General features: G+C 42.3%; 3 protein-coding genes across 3 annotated transcripts in view; 1 reads left to right on the forward strand and 2 right to left on the reverse strand.

Moving 5' to 3' along the window:
- LOC129726847 (uncharacterized) overlaps positions 1-17565 on the forward strand; it is a 31742-nt gene extending 14177 nt beyond the window's left edge. The window contains exons 2-6 of the mRNA XM_055683995.1: positions 1258-1367; positions 1438-1570; positions 1642-1837; positions 2051-2269; positions 4170-17565. Coding sequence (XP_055539970.1) covers positions 1258-1367; positions 1438-1570; positions 1642-1837; positions 2051-2269; positions 4170-6647 — 3136 coding nt within the window. The 3' untranslated portion in view covers positions 6648-17565. The remainder of the gene's footprint in view (positions 1-1257; positions 1368-1437; positions 1571-1641; positions 1838-2050; positions 2270-4169) is intronic.
- On the reverse strand, positions 10826-12067 carry LOC129729146 (uncharacterized). The gene has a single exon (XM_055687630.1). The coding sequence runs from the start codon at positions 12065-12067 to the stop codon at positions 10826-10828; it is 1242 nt and encodes a 413-aa protein (XP_055543605.1).
- LOC129729147 (uncharacterized) lies at positions 13014-14437 on the reverse strand. The gene is made up of 2 exons (XM_055687631.1): positions 13430-14437; positions 13014-13382 (listed from the first exon to the last, which is right to left on the reverse strand). The coding sequence occupies exons 1-2, from the start codon at positions 14435-14437 to the stop codon at positions 13014-13016; spliced, it is 1377 nt and encodes a 458-aa protein (XP_055543606.1).
- Positions 17566-23225: the final 5660 nt, after the last annotated feature.

Consider the following 23225-nt stretch of genomic DNA (forward strand, 5'->3'; position numbering starts at 1 on the left):
CTTTGCGGACGACGTCGATATCATCGGTATCAACCGTAAGGCCGTGGAGGAGGCCTTCGTACCTTTCAAGAGAGAAGCAGCGAGATTGGGACTTGTCATTAACTCTGCCAAAACGAAGTACATGGTAGCTGGCAGAGAGCGTGGGAGTCCCCGTGGTGTTGGTGCTGAGGTGGAGATAGATGGGGAACGATTTGAAGTGGTTGACGAATTCGTTTATCTTGGTACGCTTGTGACATGTGACAACGATATGAGCCGTGAAGTGAAACAACGAGTTGCAGCTGCGAACAGGGCTTTCTACGGACTGCGTAACCAGCTAAGGTCCCGTAGTTTGCAAACTCGCACAAAACTAGCGCTGTATAGGACGCTGATACTCCCAGTGGCCCTTTACGGACATGAAGCATGAACGCTGAAGGAAGCTGATCGACGAGTGCTCGGAGTTTTTGAGCGTAAAATTCTGCGATCGATACTTGGCGGTAAACTGGAAGACGGAGTGTGGCGCAGACGCATAAATCACGAGTTGTACCAGGTATACAAACATGCTGATATAGTGAAGGTAATACAGCGGGGCAGGCTGCAGTGGGCTGGACATGTAGCCAGGATGCCTGACGAGAAAGCCGCCAAAACTATCTTCAGTAGAGAACCAGGAAGAGGCCGTCGACTCCGTGGTAGGCCTCGCACGCGGTGGAAGAAGATGCACGATCTGCTGGTGTACGGGGAGACTGGAGAACGGCTGCTCAAGACAGAAGAAGATGGACATCTCTAATTCGTTCGGCCCTGGACCGGTGAACGGTCCGTTAGCCAAAAAAGTAAAGTAAGTAAAGTAAGTTTGAAAAATCGTTAAAAATGTTAACAAAGATCCCAATAAAAGTTGAAAACTAATCTTGCTCTCACTAACGGTGGGTATGTGTCTTCCTCACGCAGCGCGTGTCTAATCAGTCAATGAAATGAATTTCGAAAACTTTGGTAAAGGGTTTCCAGCGTTTACAGCTGATTTGATCCGCTATTTTGATTTCTTATCAAGCATCGGCTTCTTATCGTTCCATTTCTGTATGTGTGTAGAATAATTTTCGAGTCCACAGCGCAAGAGGTACTGATAAGAGGATGCCCACTAGGGTGGTCCGAATTCTTATCAAAGCGTAGAGATAAGCAAACAATTGATCTGACATTTTCTAGCACGTGCGACGGATTCGCAAGTTTACAACTTTAGCGTGATATTGCTAGCATTGTAATATATGCATGTACTTGTTTTCGTTCCAGCGATAACTCTAAAAAGCAAATTGTGGATTTACTGGAGAAGATTTCTAATCTTCGGCCCCCAGAACGATTACTTCTGTACCTGCGAATGCCTGGTGGATATCCTGAAACAGGTAATGTTTTACTGTTTGATAGATAGTGTAGCACTGTAACTAACTCTGGCAATTACATCCTAAAACGTAGACCCACTGCGTCAGTCTCAGAACCCACTCGGTACCCGTTCCGAGATTAATCACACCATAAACTGGGTACGATCGCACCTCGAACCAGATCCAAATGTTTCCATCCCGAAGCAGGAAGTGTATGAAGATTACACGTAAGTTTCCTAACCTCAATCATCTGAAGAAACCTTAATAGTAATAATGGATTCTTTGTTTTCACAACCAGTGCCTACTGCGAACGAATTGACATCAAACCGTTGTCAACGGCGGACTTCGGTAAGGTAATGAAGCAGGTGTTTCCCGGTATTCGTCCCCGGCGTTTGGGAACACGCGGTCACTCCCGTTACTGCTACGCAGCAATGCGCAAAGCCACCAAACTGGCTGCTCCCAAACTGCCTGATCTCATCGCCAGCACCGGAGAGGTAAATATCATGGTCGACTTACGGTTCTACACCAGCGATCGACGTCGGAACGACATGTTAGGTTTAAGTTCTGGTCCAGTCCGTTCCATTTCTGGAATTTCAGTACTTGTGATCTGTTCTACTGTTGAAAGTGCACATGTCCGATGTCGATCACTATTCTACACTTAGACAGACATTGTTGGTAACCAACCTGTGCCTATTATTCGTTCACAGAAACTCACACCGGAAGATCACGTACCCAGTGACGAGGAAGCGTGGAAGGTGATAAAGGTGTGGGCCGAAGCGATGCTACCGAATTCGTTCGGTTCCATCAACGAACTGGCCAGCTTCATCACAAAAAACAATCTCAATTCACCGGCCAGCATCGCCAGCCGACAGTTGCTGCAGAAAAAACTTTTACAACGTGAGATTAAGGAGCGGAAGAAACTCACCGTAAGTACAATTTTTTTTCGATTATTGATAGGTTGTTGTCGATTTTTTGGCTTGAGTTGACCGGTAATATAATTAAGTACAATGCAGTCGCTTTCTGGTGAGGGTTATCACGACATAGAGCATGTGGTTTGGTCATGCCCTGTACACCGTGACGCCAGGTCTAAATTAATAGCTTCCCTGCAGGCCGAAAGTAGGCAGCCGGCTGTTCTTGTTCGTGATGTCTTGGCGAGCCGTGACCTATCCTACATGTCCCTTATATACGTTTTCCTGAAATCCATCCACGCCCCAGTTTAATCCTATTCCCTTCCGCCTACATCCAACCAAACGACAAGAACACGTTAAGACCCCGGATCCGGAAACAGCAACTAGACCCGCACGATACTCTTAGGTCCCGAGGGAGACAACCCAATATGCCAGTCCGTAATATCTTGGCCCAGCAGCGGAACATATTCAATATGCTGCTTACCTCTGGCGATGGAAAACCATCAAACAACAAATCAGTGCTTTTAATGCAAAACATTCTAGCTTTAAGTTAGATTTAGTTTCAGCTCGTAGTCGGCAGCGAGGATAAAAAATTTGCTTTTATTTATTAAGATACTTTAGAAAGTAAGTTACCAGATATAATTGGCGCCGTTAAACATTAAATTGTATTTGTGCCGTGTCAAATGAATTATAGATGAAGAAAGAAAAAATGCAGTCGCTTTTACGCGGCTTTTGGAATTAATTCCTAATTTGTCAGGAAGATTTTTTTAAAGTTACGCGAATTTTAATCACGTGCATTTCAGAATTGACAGGATTTTTACACGGATCGTTCTACATCGCGTTTATCGATATTGTTCATATACGAGTTTCCGCTTATTACTATCAATTGAAACATAAGCATCTGAATGACTAACAATTAACATATAGTAAAGCTTCTATTTGAACGCTATAGAATTTAAATTCAAAACTTGAATGCTTTTTCACAAAAAACCTTTTTTTGTCCAATTTCATTAATTTATGTTAACAGAAACCGTACAGTATCCCGCAGGCTGTTTGGATGAAATGTGTTTGCTTCCAGGTTGACTGCAAACGCGTCTTTTTTAACGTTCATCAGCACATACATACTACATAAACTGCAAACGACAGCAGAAACGTGACCTTGCAGACACTAGTATAGGGTTTGTTTTCCGTTGTTCTGTCCTTTGTTCGAGCCTTTCGGATCGCACACACACAGTGCCGGATACTTTGCTAATCTATTCCTAATCCTTGCTGGGATTTGGAATGTTTTGCTTCTCGTTTGATTAGTCCAATAGTAACGAGGGTGTTGATAGCGGACTGGCGACTGCATTTTGTCGTACTGATAACGTATTGCAAACTGCAGCCGATTTCACTTTTCCTTTCCCCCCAAGCGAAGGTACACACGTACGCGCACTGCCGGTCGGAAGTGTGCGGTAATCTCGAAAGTTTGTACCTACGATTTCGTCGTAAAGATGGGGAATATCCTCCTAATGAGCGGATAAATTTTCTAGTTTAGAGTCAAATAAAATCATGATTATGTGCCAAAGTCTAATGCAGCGTTATTTCCTAGCATTATGCATATGTTATTTATAAATTTAAGCATGTTATAGGCTATCAGTCTGTTGCATGTCTATGGCTTATCTTTTTAACAGTAGAGTGATGTGTTGATTGATATATTGTTCACGGACAAATTAGTTTGAATCCTCGCATTTATACTTAAAAGCCAGAAGATGACAATAGAAGAATCGCTAAATACATCAGTTCTTTTTTCTTATATGAAGAGTTTCAGGCGAACTAGTTGTAATATTATTCGAATTTCATAAAGAAAAATTAGATTTGATTAAAATAAAAATCTTTATTTTGGTCGTAGTCAAATACAATATTTTCTTTCCACCACCAGGCCGCCGCTTTGAAGAAACGTCGAAGGAAACGCCGTAAGACTCTTTCCACCAGCATCGACTCCGAGGTTGGTCCATCCGAACCGCAGCCGTCATCATCGACGACATCCACTCAGCTCCAATCATCACGACACCATACCCTCTTGCAGCATGCAACCAGTAGAAGCCCAGCCTGTGCCATTCCTGCTGGCAGCCCGGCTATGCCTTCCGCTGTCCTCTTACATCAGGTCATCAAGCACGAGCGGCAGGATTTTACCGACGACGATAACAATAATACGTCCCTCGGGGCCGAAGCGATGAAACAACAGCAGCAACAACCACCTTCGCACCAGCAGTGCCATCTAAGTACAAAACTGAACTGTGATACAGGCAACGGTGTCTTGGCCTCAACAGCGGCGGTCATGCCAGCATCAATTGCGGGGAATGCGATGCCTGCCACCGGTCGAGAGATGCGCAGCCCTGCCGAGGAGTATAACATCTTCTGCAAGAAAGTCCGCCAGGCGCAACAGTTGAAGGCCGCCGCACAGAACCAAGCCTTGCAAATCATACCGAGCTCAAGTCTGAGACCCCCGAGCGCTGCGGCAAAGCGTGCAGCCTCGATAGCGCATTTAACTCGTCAAAAGCGTTTCCGCATGCTCCAACAGCAACAGCAGCAAGCGATTGAGGCGCAAAATAATTCCGCTCCGCATTACGACGAAATGGGAAATTTGATACTGATTGAGTCGCAAGATTTAGTTACAAGCAGTAGAGAGGACTTTATTATCCCGAGGGAACGAGTGATCAGCATTTGTAATATGGACAAAAACGCACTGGATGACTACTTGAACTGCGAGGAAGAGAATTCACAAGATCAAGATCAGGAACTGTTGCAGTACTTTCCGGAGGAGAATCATCCGGATGGACAGCCTGCGGGATCAACGCCATCGTCGTCGTCGGGACAGCATGCTGTGTCTTCTGTCGGACAGGTAGGCGGAGGCTATGGTGGAATATTCGACGATAGTGATACGAATTTAAAGATATCACAGTTAAGAAGCATGCTAGAGCAAAACATGGCACAATCTGGTGGCATAGACAAACCGCAGGTAGGTGGGCAACTTGACGGGTTTGATGGCTCGATTGGTGGACAGCAGCTAGGTTTGCAGCCGGGATCAGCAGCCGCTTCGCTGGCAATGCTATCTCAACGTCACCATGGAAATGGTATCGCTAGTACGGATGGAACGTCATGCATTAACATGGATGGAAAGAAGGGTTCCAATTCTGGATCGAAATTAACACTCGAAAATTGTTTAAATAATTTAGGTAACGGATTGGCGGTGGGGACAGCAGCCAATGGCGGAGTTACTTTACAGAGTCCTAATGGAAGACGAAAAAATTACAATTTCGTGCCGATTTCGGCCGGTCCGCAGTCTCCGCGAGTTCAAGCGCAAACACGACAGCCGGCTCGCAGTGGCACTCCCAATGCTAGTCCGTTTGTTAGTCCAAGAAACACTCCAATCCATCGCAAAACAAAAGCTGCTAATAATGGCCTTACACTTAATATACTCCAGCAGAATCAGCAGTCTCTCCAGTTATCTGGATACCAGCAACGTCCGTCATATGTCAAGAATGAGCTTTCTGCCTCTGCTCCTCCCAGTCCCTCTCTAGCGCAAAACTATAGGTTCGGATTAAACCCAAATCCATTGAACTCGAACACAATGCCTTCTTTTCAACCGATATGCGGGCCTTCGGCTCACATGCAACCTCAGCCGAATATGGTCAATTCGTTGGAGTCTCGCTCCAGTAGTGTGCCACTAATTCCCAACTACGATGGGTACAATCATTCCAATTTCACATCAGTTTCTCAAACACCCGTTCCTTCCGAGTGCGATGATTTCTCCGATCCCAACAACATCTTGGACATGCTGAACGAACCTTCCTCAGCTCCAAACAATCTGCCTCACTCAATCAAACTCGAAGCCTCAGACCCAATCATGTCCGATATTTTGGATTCGGAAGACATGTTTCCTAAGGCACCGTACAATAGTATCTCGCGTTCGGTTCCTTCCACTCCACTTCCCCATCAGATGTCGTACAATCAAGCAAATCCGAACTGTGCCTCTTTGCTTGGTTCCAACGGCCTTTCCTCCAAGTCCCTCTTCGAGCTTCCCAAGTCAGTCCCAACAACACCGATAGCCCTTAACAATGGTCGAGATCAATTATTCCAATACAGTCCGGAAACCCCACGTGACTGCCTAATCAATGGAAACTCAATCGAACGCGGAAGCGGCAAAATTACATCCTTTTATCAGCGAAACCCGACTAATAACAACAACATCAGTGTTACCGACGGTACTACGGTGAATATTACGGCAAAAACCGCCGAAAACGCTGCTGCCCCACCGCCTTCTACAGGGTCGGGAACGGAAATGTCCGTTCTGGGCGAAGGGATCGAAAGCCTTACCGATGCTTTTATCGGATCCGATACGCTACGATATTTGTAGGACACAGAACTAAGAAGCTAGCAGACTGGTAGGGTAGGCTAAGGGCAGATATTTGTGCGTGTTACGAAACCGCGTGCGCCACACTCCAAGTTGGTGCGCCCATTCACTCAGCAGCTTACAATGTAACTACAAAGTGTACTGGTTTTATTAGCAACTTATTCTCCACGTGCCGTCGCTAAACCCAGACGGGGGGTCCACTATCACCCTTTTCCGCATCTTTCGTTAACGCAGATTGTGTGCATGATGTTGTTGCTCCCAACTGGTCCCTAGTGGGAAGAACGGTACGTCGGACCGGTGTTGGTGACCAAAAAATTTTCGAGAATAATCAAATTGCATTTATTTTTCGTTAACATCACTGAGCCGGTGGTTGAAAATGTATAAAAGTCTTTCGAAACAATTTCCTTTTTTGGAACAACGTTTGCTCAGATTGCACGTACGTACTCTTCCCATGTTGACCTTGAATATGACGGTGCTTGCCAAACGCGCTGTTGATGGTTCTCTTCTCTGTGCTCGCTACTTGCTTGACTATTTTGTGCATCCTCAAACTAAAATGACTAGCGCAACAAATTAAAGATTATTCCGTCCAAGAAAAAGTGAAATGTATATCGTGCTCACGGAGTTTTGATTTCAATGAACTAACTAGAACAATGTGAAAATAGGTGCTGATTTAATAGGCTTAATTTTTTATTTTTTTTAATAATCTTTCGTTCGTAAGATGTTATCATACTGTGTGGTAATTAACACATTTTAAATTTCAGCACGTGTTAAAATTTGCCTACCGGTTCGATTCGAACTACACGTAAACAAGACAGACTAGACAGCCAATGTATCAGTGATACTCATTCGCAGCGGATTACATTGTTGAATTAACACTAAATCGGTATGTTTACAATGTTTGTCAACCTGCCCCAGCCGCGAGCACTATCGTGGGCGGTGTTTCGAGTACTGTAGTAAACTGTACTTTGCCAACTAAACTATGCTGTATTGTTGGACATTCCACGTTAGGTTGTCTCGTCTAGTCTCGGGAATGCCGGGTTTATTCAAGTCGAGTACCTTCACGTGTTTGACATAGTTTTGAACTTGGAAAGCAAAAAAAAAATCAAATATTCTCATACGATTTTATCGCTTGCCGGAAATAGGGCATGTACAGCAGCCCTGCATCGAGAGTTTACTAGCTTATTTCACTTTTCCTCAAGTGCACTTTTATCGCTCGCGCGTGTGGTAATGTAAACTAGTGCCGGTGCACCCCGCACGTCACGTACCTAGCTCTGCTTTTGCCCCATTTCAAATGCACTTTCATGTGACTGTGCATAGATCGCAATACCGCACCGCAATTCCGTGAAGCCGGCTGCCGGGTGTTCGCATGACTGTGACCTTGAACTAGAGTAAGTAGTTCAACGACTCGCCGCCATGATGTGTGATGTAAAAGTTTATAGCTCAGCGAGCGGTTCTAAAAAGATTTGCTAGTTTTCTGAGCGTGTGGCTTTTCGCGCTTGATAAGAACTGTCTAGGATTGAGCGCCTGCGTCCTATAGGCGGCAGGGTGGTGTACACCGCTGTGCAAAAGTGTGATTTGATCGCCTAGGCGGCCGTTTTTAAATTTACATGATCTGCGTCATCTTGTTTGTTTCGCAGCATGGTATGACGTACGGTCTTCCACGTGTGTGCGAATGTAGATATATTTTCCTTGGGTGTTGATTAGCAGGAGATTATTGCTGAATAAAAGATGCCAAAGAATCGTTGTAAAGTAAATGATAGTGTATACGTGCGTTACAACGAAAAGATGTAAATTTTTTGCAGAAGGCCTTTTGCTATGTACAATTCAATTTTTGTTTTTCTAAAATGAAGCTAAGTACGTTTTAAACTGTTTGTCAAAGCCATACTGTTGATACTTAGTTAGGTATCAATTACAATTGTGGTCTTTAAAATAGTTAAATATCTCCTTCGCTTTGATACTCTCAAAGATGTTCCTTCCGGTATTGTGAATAAAACGTTCTCCAGATTGGTTGTACAACAGTATACACAAATCGAATGCTGTGCTGATTTTTTAGGGGTTTTAATGATGCAACTGCTCTTTCAAAGGTGCTCATCAAGAATTTGGTTCCCCACTGTACTGTCATCTCATGCATATTTATCCCATATAGTTAATAGGAAGATTTCTTCTGTTCGGCCCAATCTCATCGGCCCAATTTTTCGTCACCGTACTTTCGTGACTAAGATAATATGGCAAATGTAGGAATGCTGGCTGCAAGCTCAGAATAGTTTTATTTTTGGTTCGTAAATTTCATTACCAGTTTCTCTCATATTATAGAATTTTTCAGCTCAAATACCAAATGGGTATGCTTTGGCCTGTTTTTAATTGGAATGAAATTTCGCTACCATTTGGGTGCCACTCAAGATTTAGTTTTTTATTAAACATATATTTGAAATAATTATTGAAAGGGTTACAAAAAGATGAGATTTTTTTTCAACGTATAACTAGTTGAAACTAGCAAATCAGAATGGCGTAAAAGAAAAAATATTACAGAAAAGCTTTAAAAAAAATGTACTGAAAGGCAAAAAAATCGACGTTTATGTGTAACATACTATTTGTGGTTTTGATCACCGTTTAATTTTATATTTTCTCTGGATAGTTTATTCGTTTCGGTGAATCGAATCAACTATCCAGAGAAAATAAAATTTTAAGTAACATATACACAATTTTCAGTAACTTAATAAGCTGAACCTAGGTAAAAAATGTTTACATGAGTAAATTGGTTTAAAAGGTAAAATTTAGAATTCTGCAAAAATTGTTTTAATTTCCAAAATTATGTTTGGCGAACAAAAATATGTGCACTGGTAAATGACCGGCATTTTTGCCTGCGTTTTTAACCGTTAGTTCTTCGGGGTTTTCCATTATTTTACGATGGTACGACGAGTCTCCAAATTTTGTAATTTATTTTTACGAGTAAAGTAAATGATATTATTTTTTTTTCCGTGTTGGGTATTCTCGTCCCTGCGACCAATTTTTTGATATTTTGTGACATATTCCCCCTTTTTAATTTTGCTAAGTCAGGATAACGTATCACTATTGGAAGTGGTCGTTACAGTCTGGCCAATAGCATTAGTCCAGTCCGGTATTATACTTCGTATGAAGCGCACAACCGTACTGGGATTTGTTCTCCAGATTTCAAAGGGTTCCAGAAGACCTCTCTCGAAGAACTTATATCTTTTGATAAAAATTGCCGGACATCAGCATAACAGATGTTCCGAGTCTTCTTTTTACATGCCACATACTCGACATGTATCATCTTGAAGTTTTTTCATAACCTTCAAATGATAACGGCTCGGACAATGCCCTGTTATTAAACCAGTATACGTGCTTAGATCTTTTTTTGAAAGATCCAGTATTCTACGAGTCATAGAAACGTTCGGAGTGATGAAACGTACTGCCTACCGATGTAGGCGTTTGTCCAGTTGGATTCCACTTTCATAGTTTCCCATGCTTTTAGTTCCATTCTAAGTGTTTCTTCGGAACTCAGCGAATAAAAATAAACGTAATGGACTGTATTTAATTTGCGACTATATTTCTCGAAATCTCGTTTTTAAGTGTTTTTCTTTCTCTACGGCGTTGCCAATCTTACAAGGCGCGCAACAAAACCCACTGCAAAAAAGCTTACATATGAATGACCATACACTGACGTAAATTATCTCCCTGAAACTACACACCGTAACATACACCCCCCGGAGCCGGATGGCTCTACTCCACATCATCGTGGACAGGTAACACAGCGATCTGAGTAGTTGGTCGTTTGAATACAGAAGTACTCGTCTTAACGGTAACTACACGTACAATCCCGTCGTTGCCGGGGTGCGTCTCAACAATTCTTGCTAATTTCCATATTTGTGGGGGCAGGTTTTCTTCCTTGAGCAATACAAGAAGTCCGTTTCGCAGTAGATCAGGATGTTTATACCACTTCCCACGTTTCTGTAACCCAGTGATGTATTCGTTCGACCACCTTGACCAAAACGACTGCTTCCGATGTTGAACCAGTTCATACCTAGAGAGCAGCGATTCCTTCCGATCAGTATACAATGGCTCAGCAACCGCCGTTAACTCTCGGCCGACCAAAAAATGTCCAGGGCTAAGAGCTTCGTAGTCTGCTGGATCCTTGCTCTGTTCAACCAACGGTCGTGAGTTTAATATGGCCTTGATTTGATTAAGAGGGTGTTCATTTCCTCGTATGTCAAATACGCCTCCTTCAACGTTCGGTGAAGGTGAGTTTTCATAGCCTTGACACCAGCTTCCCACAGCCCACCCTGGTGGGGAGCCTTCGGTGGTACCAAATGCCAGTTTATTCCACGTGGCTGACAGAAGCCTGCTATCTTCTCTTGCAGAATTTGCGACTTCAGAAGCTGAAACAATTCCTGAAGTTCTCGTTTGGCCCCAATAAAATTGGTGCCATTATCAGAATATATGTCTGACACATTTCCACGCCGTCCAACGAAACGCAGCAGAGCCTGTAAGAACCCTTCTGTCGTCAATGAAGTCACAAGTTCCAAATGAATAGCCTTCGTACATATGCATACGAAAACACAGACATACGCCTTGCACGGAGCCTTCGATCGCCCTTGCTTGATGAAAAAAGGGCCCGCGTAGTCCTCACCCATACGTGAAAATGGTTGGGTGATGGTGACTCGGACACTGGGCAGATCTCCCATGAATTGCTGCACATCCCGAGGATTCGCACGAAAGCATTTCACACATCTTCTGACTAATCGATTGATAGTGCGTTTAGCGTTGACTGGCCAGAATTGTCTTCTTATCTTTGCCATCAGGCCGTTCAATCCGACGTGCAGCTCCTCTTGGTGCAGCGCCTCAATAACGATTTCTGTGAAATGGTGACGTTCAGGGATGATCATCGGCTGTTTCTGATCTCTCGGCGAATCGGAGTACTTGATCCGACCGCCGACTCTCAGCAGTCTCTCTTGCTCATCGAAGAAAGGGTTAAAGTTTCTTAGTTTTCCCTCCACACGTTCACCTCGTTGAATGTTGCTGATCTTTTCGTAGTACACAACCCGCTGAACTATGCGTACCATACAATATACAGCGTCACGCCAATCCATCACACCAATAGCTCCGGATCTCTTTTTCTTGCCAAGCCCTTTCGCCCGACAGTTGTAAATGAACCGACACACGTAAGCAAATCTTCGCTGCAGCCTTCTGAAGCTGCTACACGCCATGATAAGTTCGTATTGATAGTTACCGTTGGCCGAAGCCGTCACTATTCCAACCACAACACAATCTTCTTCTGAAAGGTCATCTTCATTATCCTCGGCTCTTGGATCCGACATATCGTTAGTAACACGGAGGAAGCCCGGTCCGTTCCACCACAAATCACTACGCATCAATTCATTTGGTTGCACACCACGCGATACCATGTCCGCCGGATTTTCCTATGGCTAACATAGCTCCACTCAACGTCGGGGTTTAATCTTAGTACTTCATTCACACGATTTCGCACAGATACTGATTGTTCTGGTTTAGTCTTCTTCAGCCACGAGAGCACTATTTTCGAGTCTGACCATAGAACAACACGACTTATGTCAAAGTCTAGGGTTTCGCGCACTGTTTTGATCTGCCTGGATAACAATCTTGCAGCACATAGCTCCAACCTGGGGATAGTCATTTCCGCTGGTAATGCTCCATCCATTTCCTTCCGCTCCGACTCCTTCAATAGAGTAACTCTCGATTTCCCGCAAAGAAGCCGCACTTTGATTGCACCGTTAGCAGTTACGTTCTTCAAATACACGCAACATCCATACGCCTTCTGAGATGCGTCCGAAAAACCATGGAGTTCCAAAGCTATCGTATTATCCACAGTCACTCGTCTCGGGATCTTCATATCGTTGATGTTGCACAATTCTGTCCTCAGTCTGCTCCAGACGTCGAGCTCCTCATCAGGGATCGGGTCATCCCAATCTACATTTTTACGCCAGAGTTGCTGTAACACCAACTTGGCAACTACTACTATCGGCCCTAGTACTCCGAGGGGTTCAAATAGTTTTGCAATTTCGGATAGTACTTCAAGCTTCGTCGGTACTTCTGTATTAGTCATTGTTCTAACGCGAAACAGGAAGCTGTCTCTCTCTGAGTCCCAAAGAAGCCCCAGCGTCTTGATGACCCCGTTGGTATCGTCGAAATTAAGCTGTTTCTCTCGATCCTCTATGGGCACCCCATGAAGCAACTGTGGGTCATTAGCGCACCACTTATGCAGTTTGAAACCACCTTTGTTTAGTAGCTGCTGTAGATCCTCTCGCAATCGTTTAGCCCCTTCCAGGGTATCTGCTCCCGAAAGTACGCCATCTACATAAAAGGACTTCATTACTACGGCGCTTGCTTCAGGTTCCGCTCATCCTGGGCCAATTGATTCAGGCATCGTGTTGCCAAGAATCCTGCTGGTCCAATACCATATGTCACACGCAGCAGTTCGATATCTTGGATGGGCTGAGTCCTGTCGTCTCTCCACAAACATCGCTGATACTTTGTATGGGCGCCGTCTATCTTCACTTGTCGATACGTGCGCTGAGCGTCAGCCGTAAAGGCGTATTTAAGTAGCCGCCACTGCAGCATGATATCAAAAAGAGGTTTTTGCACTGTCGGAGCATCCATCAAAATGTCATTCAATGATGCACCGTTAGTGGTCTTTGCGGAGGCATTAAATACTACCCGAAACCTTGTCGTTGAGCTTTCAGGCTTTAACACACAATGATGCGAAGATAATATCCCTTTTCAAGATTTACTTCTTTAGGCTCCAGTATCCTAGCATGATCAAGCTCCAGATACTCGTGGATAAAATCCGAATAGAGCTTTTTCATTTCAGGCCGCCTTTCAAGCCTGTTCTCCAGCGCCTTGAACATCTTCTCCGCTTGATTCCTGGAGTCTCCAAGCTGACCAGGATCGTCTCGAAATGGTTGCTGAACGGTATATCGTCCATCCTCTCCTCTGGAATACGTTTCAAGGAAGTGTCTTTCACAGTCATTGTTCAAGGGCTCGGCCGTTTGTTCATCGATCATCCAAAAGCGTTCCAACAGAGTGTTAAGTTGTTCGTCCCTGGGATCGGATGTTGTAGCTTGCAAAACCTTTACACTGCCAACGTTTCGATCGGCGCTGACTGTTCCAGCGTCTAGCCATCCTAGAAGGCTCTCCTGCAACAGTGGAAGATCGTTTGACATCCGTATCTTGCCGCTTCCCATCAGGTCGTAGAAAACTTCGGCTCCAATAAGCATGTCCACTCGGCTGTAACAAAAAAACCTTGGATCTGCCAACAGTATCTGCTTCGGAATCGGCCACTTTGAAGCATCCAGCTCCATCGGAGGTAGCGCACCAGTTATACGAGGAACTATCAAAAAGTCTACAGAGAAATCGCAATTTGTTCTCCTGGACTTCACGGTGGCGTTCACCTTGAATTTCACCGTTGTTCGGGTTCCGTTCACTCCAATTACTGGCACGTTTACACATTTCTCATGAAGACGCAGCACATCACTAATTCTCTGGGATATGAAGTTCGCCATTGCACCAGAGTCTAGCAACGCACGACATCTATGCGCTACACCGCTTCTGTCAATTACATCGATGACTGCCGTTGCCAGCATCACCTGCGTATGCGCCGATACCGTCAAGACTGGAACTTCGCATTTTGCAACGATCTTCGGTGTCTCCTGTGTTGTAGTAGAGCTTCTAGCGATTGGTCTCGTCTCAGCATTGCTCGTTGCTGTCTCCGTTATCTCGCACTTCTCCTCGAAGTGCATCAGGGGATGGTGCTTCTTCTGGCATTAACATAATCTGCTGGTATCAGTCTTGCAGTTAACAGTCCGATGTCCTCTCTTCAGGCACGCGAAGCAAAGGCCATACTGCTTCGCCTTCGCATATCGGCTCTTCACGCTCAACTTCCTGAACCCGTCACAAGTTTCAATTGGATGGTCGCTATCGCAGATAGGACAATTGCTTTGCTGTACTGTAGCCGTGTGCACCTTAGTTGGAACGGCGGGGGCACTACTCCGGAGATTGGTTGTTACTGCTCCTTTCGGTCGTCCCGAGATTGAGGAATCCTCGCATCTCTCCAGAATGTAGGAGTGATTTCGGAGAAACGTCATCATATCTTTGTAGATAGGTAGGCTACCATGGTCAATTGTAGCCTCCAATGCCTTTCGGGTGTCCGGATCAAGTTTCGAAATCACCAAGTTGATACGATTGCCTCGGACAACTTGTCTTTCATTTTCAAATCGTGAAACGCAAGAGATTCAAGGCGCTTCTCTACGACGTCCAGCAAATTTCGCTATTCTACATGCGTTTCCTTGGGCATCGGCTTCACATTCAGCAGTTGTGTTACATGCCCCTGAACAACCATACGAAAATTCTCAAATCGTTTCGACAAAATCCTCCAAGCACCTTCGTAATTGTTATCATTCAGCATTTGCTGATCAATAGCCCCTGCTGCTTTTCCCACCAGGGCTTTATCTAGGTAATGGAGCCTTGTAGCAGGAGAGTCCCCTACACACTTATCAACGATATCCGTAAACCTGTCTCGAATTTTGTACCAATTTTAATACCGACCGTCAAATGTCGGCAGAGGGATTTGTTGTAATAAAAGAGACGGTAAAACTTGGTATGGAACACTCCCACCACTGCCGCTAGGTTGGCTAGTGGTTGCAACCTCCATCAATTTCCGATTCGTCAACTTCTCATTAACAATTGCTTGTATAGTACGACTGATTCGTTCTACCTTACCTTGTTTTGACGCAAGGCACTGCTCAAGAGCAACCACCGATTCGGCCATCTTAACTTGGTCTCGGTGGTGTTTCTGCAGCTCTTTCTGCTCACGAATACTCACGAATGGTGTCGCTCCGCCAATCGGTGTGTAGAATATAGGCGACGCTAATGGAGAAACAACGGGCGACGAGAACAAGATTCGCTTCATCTTGCCAGACCGCAGTTGCATATCACTTCACTTCTTTCGTGTTCGATTTTAGCTTTCACGTCGTTGTCGAAATTTTTGCCAATCACCACAATCTAACATCAGTGTTAAATTTCCTCACTCTTGTAAAAGGGATCACTAAAACTGATGTCACACATACCACCACCAAAATGGCGTCTTATTCACTTCTGCAAATATTCTTCAGAGCAGCACCACCGCTTGCTTCGAATCACTATATCCAGAATGCAAAATTCTGAATCAACAGTTTCTTAGCAACTATCACTTTTCCGTTGTGCTGTTACACGATACGGAACCACTTTTTGTTCGCCGCGTTACTGACGGTCAGAACAAAATCAAATTCTCGACGCACACACACGTTTGCGTCGAAATCAACTTTCACTAGTATGGTAGCCAAGCGATCTCAAAGCGCTCATTCAAAATGGCTACCACGCTTCACTATTCGGCTGCTTTCCGGTTCCGGCTTCTGAAATTGGGCTGCCCCTGTGGCTAGCTTCTTTCTTTCCTAACTTCTTCCAGAGCCAGGAATCACAATTTTCTCCAGCAAGCAGAAATCACTTTCACTGAATTCGCGTAGTATATCCGGCTCTGACGGACCATGTTTCTTCGGAACTCAGCGAATAAAAATAAACGTAATGGACTGTATTTAATTTGCGACTATATTTCTCGAAATCTCGTTTTTAAGTGTTTTTCTTTCTCTACGGTGTTGCCAATCTTACAAGGCGCGCAACAAAACCCACTGCAAAAAAGCTTACATATGAATGATCATACACTGACGTAAATTATCTCCCCAAAACTACACACCGTAACACTAAGGGAACAAGCGGATAGACCACAGAAGGGTTCTGGTCCTATGAACTGATGAGACGATCCAAGTCTTGCCAGTTCATCGGCTCTTTCGTTCCCATCTATTCCACAGTGACCAGGAACCCAGTATAAGTCTACTTGATTATTACAACCCAGTGTTTGGAGTGATTGAACACACTCCCAAACTAGTTTTGATGTGCATGTCGCAGACTTCAAAGCCTTCAACGCTGCTTGACTGTCGGACATCATGCAAATGTTTGAGTGTCTGCATTTCCTGCGTGGGCATATTTCAGAACATTCTAGTTTTGCTTGGTTATCAGCTTGGAAGACAGTTGGCCATTGGCCCATTGGAACTGACAGGTCTATTCCTGGGCCAGTTACTCCTGCTCCCACTCGATTGTTCATTTTTGAACCATCTGTGTAGAAAATGATTGATCCTGGGCGGAGATCAGGACCACCGCGTTCCCAAACATCACGCTCAGGTTCAAACATTCGAAATCGTCTTTCAATATTGTAGCTTTTCTCCATCCGGTCTTCATTGTTGATCACTAGGGGATTGATACGAATAGTTTTTAGAATACCTAGATGACCCGTTAAATCACCCTCAAAGAGCTTTAATGATCTTTTGATCCGTAAGGCACTCTCTTCGGTTTCTTATTGTATGAATTGATGCAGTGGAAGCATAAACAGTGGAGCTTCCAATGCCTTGGTGGGTGTGCTTCTTATTGCACCCGTTATTGAGAGAGTGGCTAGCCGTTGAAGTTTTTCCAACTTATCTTGAGCACCTTTCTCCCTTGTTTTTGTCCACCAGACTAGTGAAGCATAGGTAATTCTGGGTCTCACAATAGCCGAATAAATCCAATGGATCATTTTCGGTTTGAGTCCCCATTGTTTACCAAAAGTTTTATTACATATCCATAGAGTATTCGTAGCTTTTTTTATTGCCTGCTCTAGATGTGTATTCCAGTTAAGTTTTTTGTCAAGAGTTACCCCAAGGTATTTGACGTTATCTGAGAGAAGGATTTGAAGGAAATGATATTACAAAAGTTCACATCGTTGGACCACGTAATTCTATTCCCCCAATAAAAAAAGTAAATTTCAATCGACAATTTATGCATAACTAATTACTTGTATATTCTGGAATCAAGAAAAAAAAATTGGAGAAACTTAGAAACACTGTTACCGAAAATTCTTTTTTTTTTCCGTTTAAATATTTCTTCCATTTTGGGGATAGATTTTTTGAAATTTTTATGTCTTCCGCTTACCTGTAATGCCCAATTTTACCCCGAGTCACGCACCTTCTAATGACAGGGTGTCAAAACCTGGAAAATCAGGGAATGTCAGGGATTTCATTTTTCGATCAGGGAATATCAGGTAAAACTGGAAAATAATTAGGGAAAATATATTAACCGACTCGCGATTCTTTTTTAAACGGTTCTTTAGCGCAAAAACTGATTTTTCTAGCCTAAAAGGCTGATTCGGGACCGCCACACTTCGGTTCCTTATCTGATCGAATACTTTTTCCACTGAGATTTCAGAGCTGCGTTCATCTTCGTTGCATTTTTTTTACGACGAATACTAAAAATATCAGGGAAATTATGTTATATTTCAGGGAAAATCAGGGAATTTGATTTTAAAAAATTTTTCGCCACCCTGAATGAAATCTACAAAAATTACATTTTTGCTCGCTATGTGTACAAAAAACTATAGACAATGATAGTTGAACAAAAAAAAAAGAAATTTCATTTCGCAATTTGTAAAAAATCTGGAAAACAATCCACGAAAATGTTTACAGACGAGAAGGTTGCAAAGAAAAAAAAACTATGGGAAAGTTTTCTTTTTCTGTATCTTTTGCCTAATAAACTAGTTTTTGTGTTCTTTTTATCCAAAGAATAAACCCTTACGGCAGTGGTTCCCGAATGGCGGGGTTGATGAAAAATTCTTTTTTTTAAGAGCAGATTACCGTACAGTGCCGATTCACCGTGAGGATTCCATTCACCGCTCGCCTTTCACTCAAAAACTATTTTTTGTGTAACAAAACACACTTCACGAAAAATATTTTCCCCAATCCTTCAGTAAGGCGTTACTGAAGTATCGGTGAACATATTTTTGAAAAAGTGTGTTTTCTTAAGGAAAAATATAACTTCCAAGTAAAAAGTGAGCGGTGAATGGAACCCTCGCGGTGAATGGGCACTGTACGGTAATTATCTTTCTACAAATTAGGACTCAACATGAAAAAAATGCAGGACGACACGACAGTCTCGTCTATAGAGGCCGTGAGTTCTTTGTGCTTTGTGAAAACATTGTGTTTAGCGAAAAAGTTTGAGAACCACTGCTTCAGGGCAAATATAAAAAATTACTTTGTTCTGTAAACGGAATATTTTTCTATTTTAATATTTATCCACCAATTTTTTACTTTCTATTTAGGCCGTTACAAATTTTATTTTCGTTCTATGTCACCCCATCCCCCCTCGAAAAAAAAGTACAAAACTTTTATAAAAGATATTCCTTTTTTTTCTTCAAGGTGTTATTTATTTTTCGCTACCAACCCCTCCCCCCACCATGGATAGCTTTGTTAACTTTGGACATAAAAAGAGTTCGAAATTCGCATCAACCTTAATTAATTTTGAATATTGAAAGCATGGAAGCTCCTAATTGATTCCACATACATCCAAAAATTAATCTAGCGATTTGTTCATATTTATCATTTCATCATAGAAACATTTTTTGTGCTCTAAAATCCTCACATTCCAAATTTGGTTCCATTTGCTTGACTGGTTCTATAGTACAATATTCTATAGTAGAAATTCGTGTTTCATTTATATGGAAGCTCTCCCTTTCTGAAGAAGGAGCGGTATCAAACCATCATAAAAACCTGTCTTGTCTCCTGAAACCTCCTCATTGATTAGTTCTCGAGTTATATAAAAAAAAGTTTCATTTATATGAGACCCTCCAGAGGAAGCAGGGGTCTTGAACTACCACATAAATATTTCTTGCTCCCAAAAATCTCCACATGTCAAATTTGGTTCCATTTGCTTGATTAGTTCTTGAGTTATGCAGACATTTGTGTTATATTTTTATGACAACTCTCCCTTCCACAGGAGCGAGGGGTCTCATACCAGCATAATAACCTTCCTTGGTCCCAGAAACCCTTACATACAAGTTTTCTCGCTGATCCGCTGATGCATTCTTGAGTTAAATCGTGATTTGCGGACTCCAGCTTATTTTTATTCTACAATTTAGGAAAATAACTTTGCAAACTGAAAAAAATTAAATGTTTTTCATATATTCTATTCTTACCTTCTCATTATTTCTTCAATGGAAAACATTGTCTTTATTATTAAAACATTTAAATTTACCTTGAAACGACAATTTGGACAGTTTTCATGTGTCGTGCAAAAAAAAACGAGTTAAATATCGTGTTTTCATCGTGAAAACCGCGTTATTAAAAAAACATGTTAAAACCCGCGTTATTTGAATGTATTTGGTATTTGAGCCATCCGGAAAAAATTATAAGCATTTTTTAGGAAAATTATCCATATACTCTAGTTTTTCACTCCAACAAAAACCTGTTTGGTTATATCAAGCGGAAAAAACACTTATACGTCGATAATTATCAGAAATTTTTTTAATAAGCAATGGTAAGTTCTTCAGAAATCTTGTAGATTTTCTAAGGAAAACTAATTAAGTTGAGAAATTTATATTGGCCTGAAAATTTTCTAATATTCATTTAATTTATCAGACGAAATGTGTAAAATGGCCAAAATACACCCGTTACCCTATCTGTAAAAAGAAATTTTCTAAATAAGAAGTCACGAGCATTTTCACCCTTTTCTTCGTGCCACAGGCAAGCCATGGAAGCCACAATCGAAACTAAACGGCGAAGCTTCACAATGCAACACAGTTGCGAATTTCTTTATTCCACCAGCTGCCCTCGTTTTGACCTGGACTCGCCCGAACTGCTGTCAAAACCCTTCTTTATTCGCTTGAGATTGACCCAGAATTGGCCTGGAAGCGCCTGCAAAACAGACAGGTTCGCACTGTAACTTTTGTAAGTTTTGCGAGTGGGTTCACCAATACTATTACATCGTCAAAATGGTCGAAACACGCGGGTGATGCTGAAAACAAAAAAATAATGTGATTTGTCACTCTGTGCAGTGAAATCATGAAACGCAAAGAAGAAATAATTGCTGCAGCAAATGTGTTTGTTATGGAACTAATGGAATCGGATTTAGATTTGAATTCCGATTTCGAGTTCGAAAGTGCTTCAATCACAATTTTCAGTAAGGGACCATACTTGAATGACGTAGCATTTATGGGGGGAGGGGGGATATCTTCATTTTGAGACAAGCTGTGACAAGGGGCCCCCCTCCCCCCTTGTAGTAAAGTCGACGTAGCATTTTTTTTAAAGACTGATTTTTTTGCAGGAAAAATGTATTCTAAAAATACACTAAAACATTGCACAAAGTATTGTAGCGAGAACTGTCGAAATGTTTTTATCTGTGGCATTCTGAATTCTTCTAAAAGCTCTACTACATAAACAATCACTTGGATTTCCAAACACACAATCTGTTTTGAATACAAAAATCGTTGCTTTTTTGTGGCTTTTAATAGTGAAAATTACATGATACTCGTTTCATTTCCGGAATAGTTTCTGTGTTTTCTACAGACATGGATCATACTAAGTTGTTCAAACACCTTTACTCCTTGTACCAAAACACAAGCCCTTCGAAGCAGAAGATGCAGTCACGAGTCTATAAGTTGTAAATAATTTTTTTTTATTCTCGCTTATTTTCCGTCGGTCTAGTTCCGCCACTGTTGTGGCCAATTACCGACGCCCAGGGAGGCGACTCCACACCCAGGTCCCTAACTCACGACCCGTTTATTAACGGACCGGCGCCAACGGCTTTACTTCCTCATGCGATGGAAGGCGTGATCCCAGAGATTTTTCGCCTCAGAAAATCTCCCGGTGTCGGTTAGGATTGAATCTAGACCAGATGGGTTGGTTGTGAGTGGATCACGCCACCCCACAACCATCGACACCTATGTCGGCGGTGGGATTCGAACCCAGGCGTCGAGCGTGGTTGGCGGAGACGTTACCAACAACACTAGGCCCCCGCTCAAGTTGTGAATAAATTGAATTTGACACGTTTTTTAAGTATTTTTTGTATGTATGTTACTACAGTCAGATTTTTATTACGTACCTCGTAAAAAACCGCGTTAATTCGAAAATCCACGTAAAAAAACGCGCTAATTCAAAAATCCGCGTAAAAAACCGCATTAGTATTTAAAATTGTCCTCTTTGACGGTCATTCCGGATCTTTCGGAGGGCGGTGGGTATTTTTTGGACTAAGTCTTATACTAGATAAACACTTAAACGTTTCTGGTTCGAACCCACGTTAATTCGAAAATTCGCGAAAAATTTTTTGAATTATCGCGGTATCGCGTAAAAAACCGCGTTAATTCAAAAATCCGCGTAAAAAAGAACCTCGTAAAAAATTCCGCGCATAAAAAACCGCGTAAAAAACCTGACTGCACGTATTTCTGTACGTTTTTTCAGAAGCGGAGAAGGGGGGGGGGGTATTCGGATGCTACGTTTTCTTCAGGGGGGGGTTTAGGTTCTGTGACCAAATGCCACGAGGGGGGAGGGGGGCTTAAAAATCATGAAAAAAATGCTACGTCATTTAAGTATGTTCCCTAAGCCATCGAGAACAAGCAGGAGTCGGGTGGCGAATTTTGTCATCAACGTAGTTTTTTTTCTCTCTCCTTGTTTATAGCTAAGACCTATCGGTCCATTAAGCATCAACGTAGTTGATAAATGTACGGATATACGGAAGAAGCATTTTGACAGCATTATATTTACATCGCACATCGCATCTCACGCACACCAACGCAAGGCTTTAGATCGTAGATCGAAATCGTTTTTTTATTCCACCCGAAAGTTGGCACTAACCCCGTGGTATAAATAAATTCGCTATTTTAGTTTGAGAGCTGTAACGACCTAAAAAGTATGATTAATCGATTTTGGAGAAAGGAAGCTTGGTCTTGATTTTTTCAGCTATTTTTGTCTTTCTTCACTATGATAAAGTGAATTCTGTAAAAACTAAAATGAGCATGTGTGTCAAATATCCCCAAACTCATTCCTTCGAACAAAAATTTAAAATGGCGTCCTATTTCATCCATCACCAAACTGACAATCGTGTTGAACTATATTATTTAGTATCAAATACTCGATACTAATTTTTTGAAAAAAAAAAAAATGCTTGGAACAAACAGTTGTAAGCAAATTCAAACACGAGTGGATGTTTTGTTTACCATTTCTCAAAGTCATAGGGTAATCGTTCTATTATTCATCTCAACATCCTATATTCATGTTATTTCTCTCATTTGTCCAATTTACCGTCAAATTTCTAGAAATTTTTCAAAGTAATTTGTTTCTCGATTTTGTCAAGTGGTTGAAAGTTTTACGTTGAAAATATAATAAAACTTGACGATAAATCGATCAAAAAGACGTGATGAGATGAATATAGGTTCTGAGATGAATATAGGAGCGATTACCCTAATAAAAGGGGAATTTGAAAGTCAAGTAGCTTACGATTATAGATATTCAAATTAACAATCAGCTTTCAATAAGAGTTGACTATATTGAATGTATATTTGTCGTGCCAACATGCCCGTATTGTTCCACAATCTATACTTTTGATATCCTGCTGAGTGAATGGCGACTTTCGGAGGAGAAAAGAGTATACAACGTTTAAATCTTAACACTTGTTAAGATTTACCAACAAAAACAACCG

Source organism: Wyeomyia smithii, chromosome 3 (genome assembly GCF_029784165.1).
Source record: "Wyeomyia smithii strain HCP4-BCI-WySm-NY-G18 chromosome 3, ASM2978416v1, whole genome shotgun sequence".
In the NCBI taxonomy this organism is placed as follows: domain Eukaryota; kingdom Metazoa; phylum Arthropoda; class Insecta; order Diptera; family Culicidae; genus Wyeomyia; species Wyeomyia smithii.

What these genes read in the sequence shown, in the direction of transcription:
- LOC129729146 (XM_055687630.1), bottom strand. Translation starts at nt 12,067, where the DNA reads ATGGTATCGCGTGGTGTGCAACCAAATGAATTGATGCGTAGTGATTTG.
- LOC129729147 (XM_055687631.1), bottom strand. Translation starts at nt 14,437, where the DNA reads ATGCACTTCGAGGAGAAGTGCGAGATAACGGAGACAGCAACGAGCAAT. An exon ending in GGATACTGGAGCCTAAAGAA is followed by an intron (nt 13,383 to 13,429) that starts GTAAATCTTGAA and finishes TGTGTGTTAAAG; the next exon opens with CCTGAAAGCTCAACGACAAG.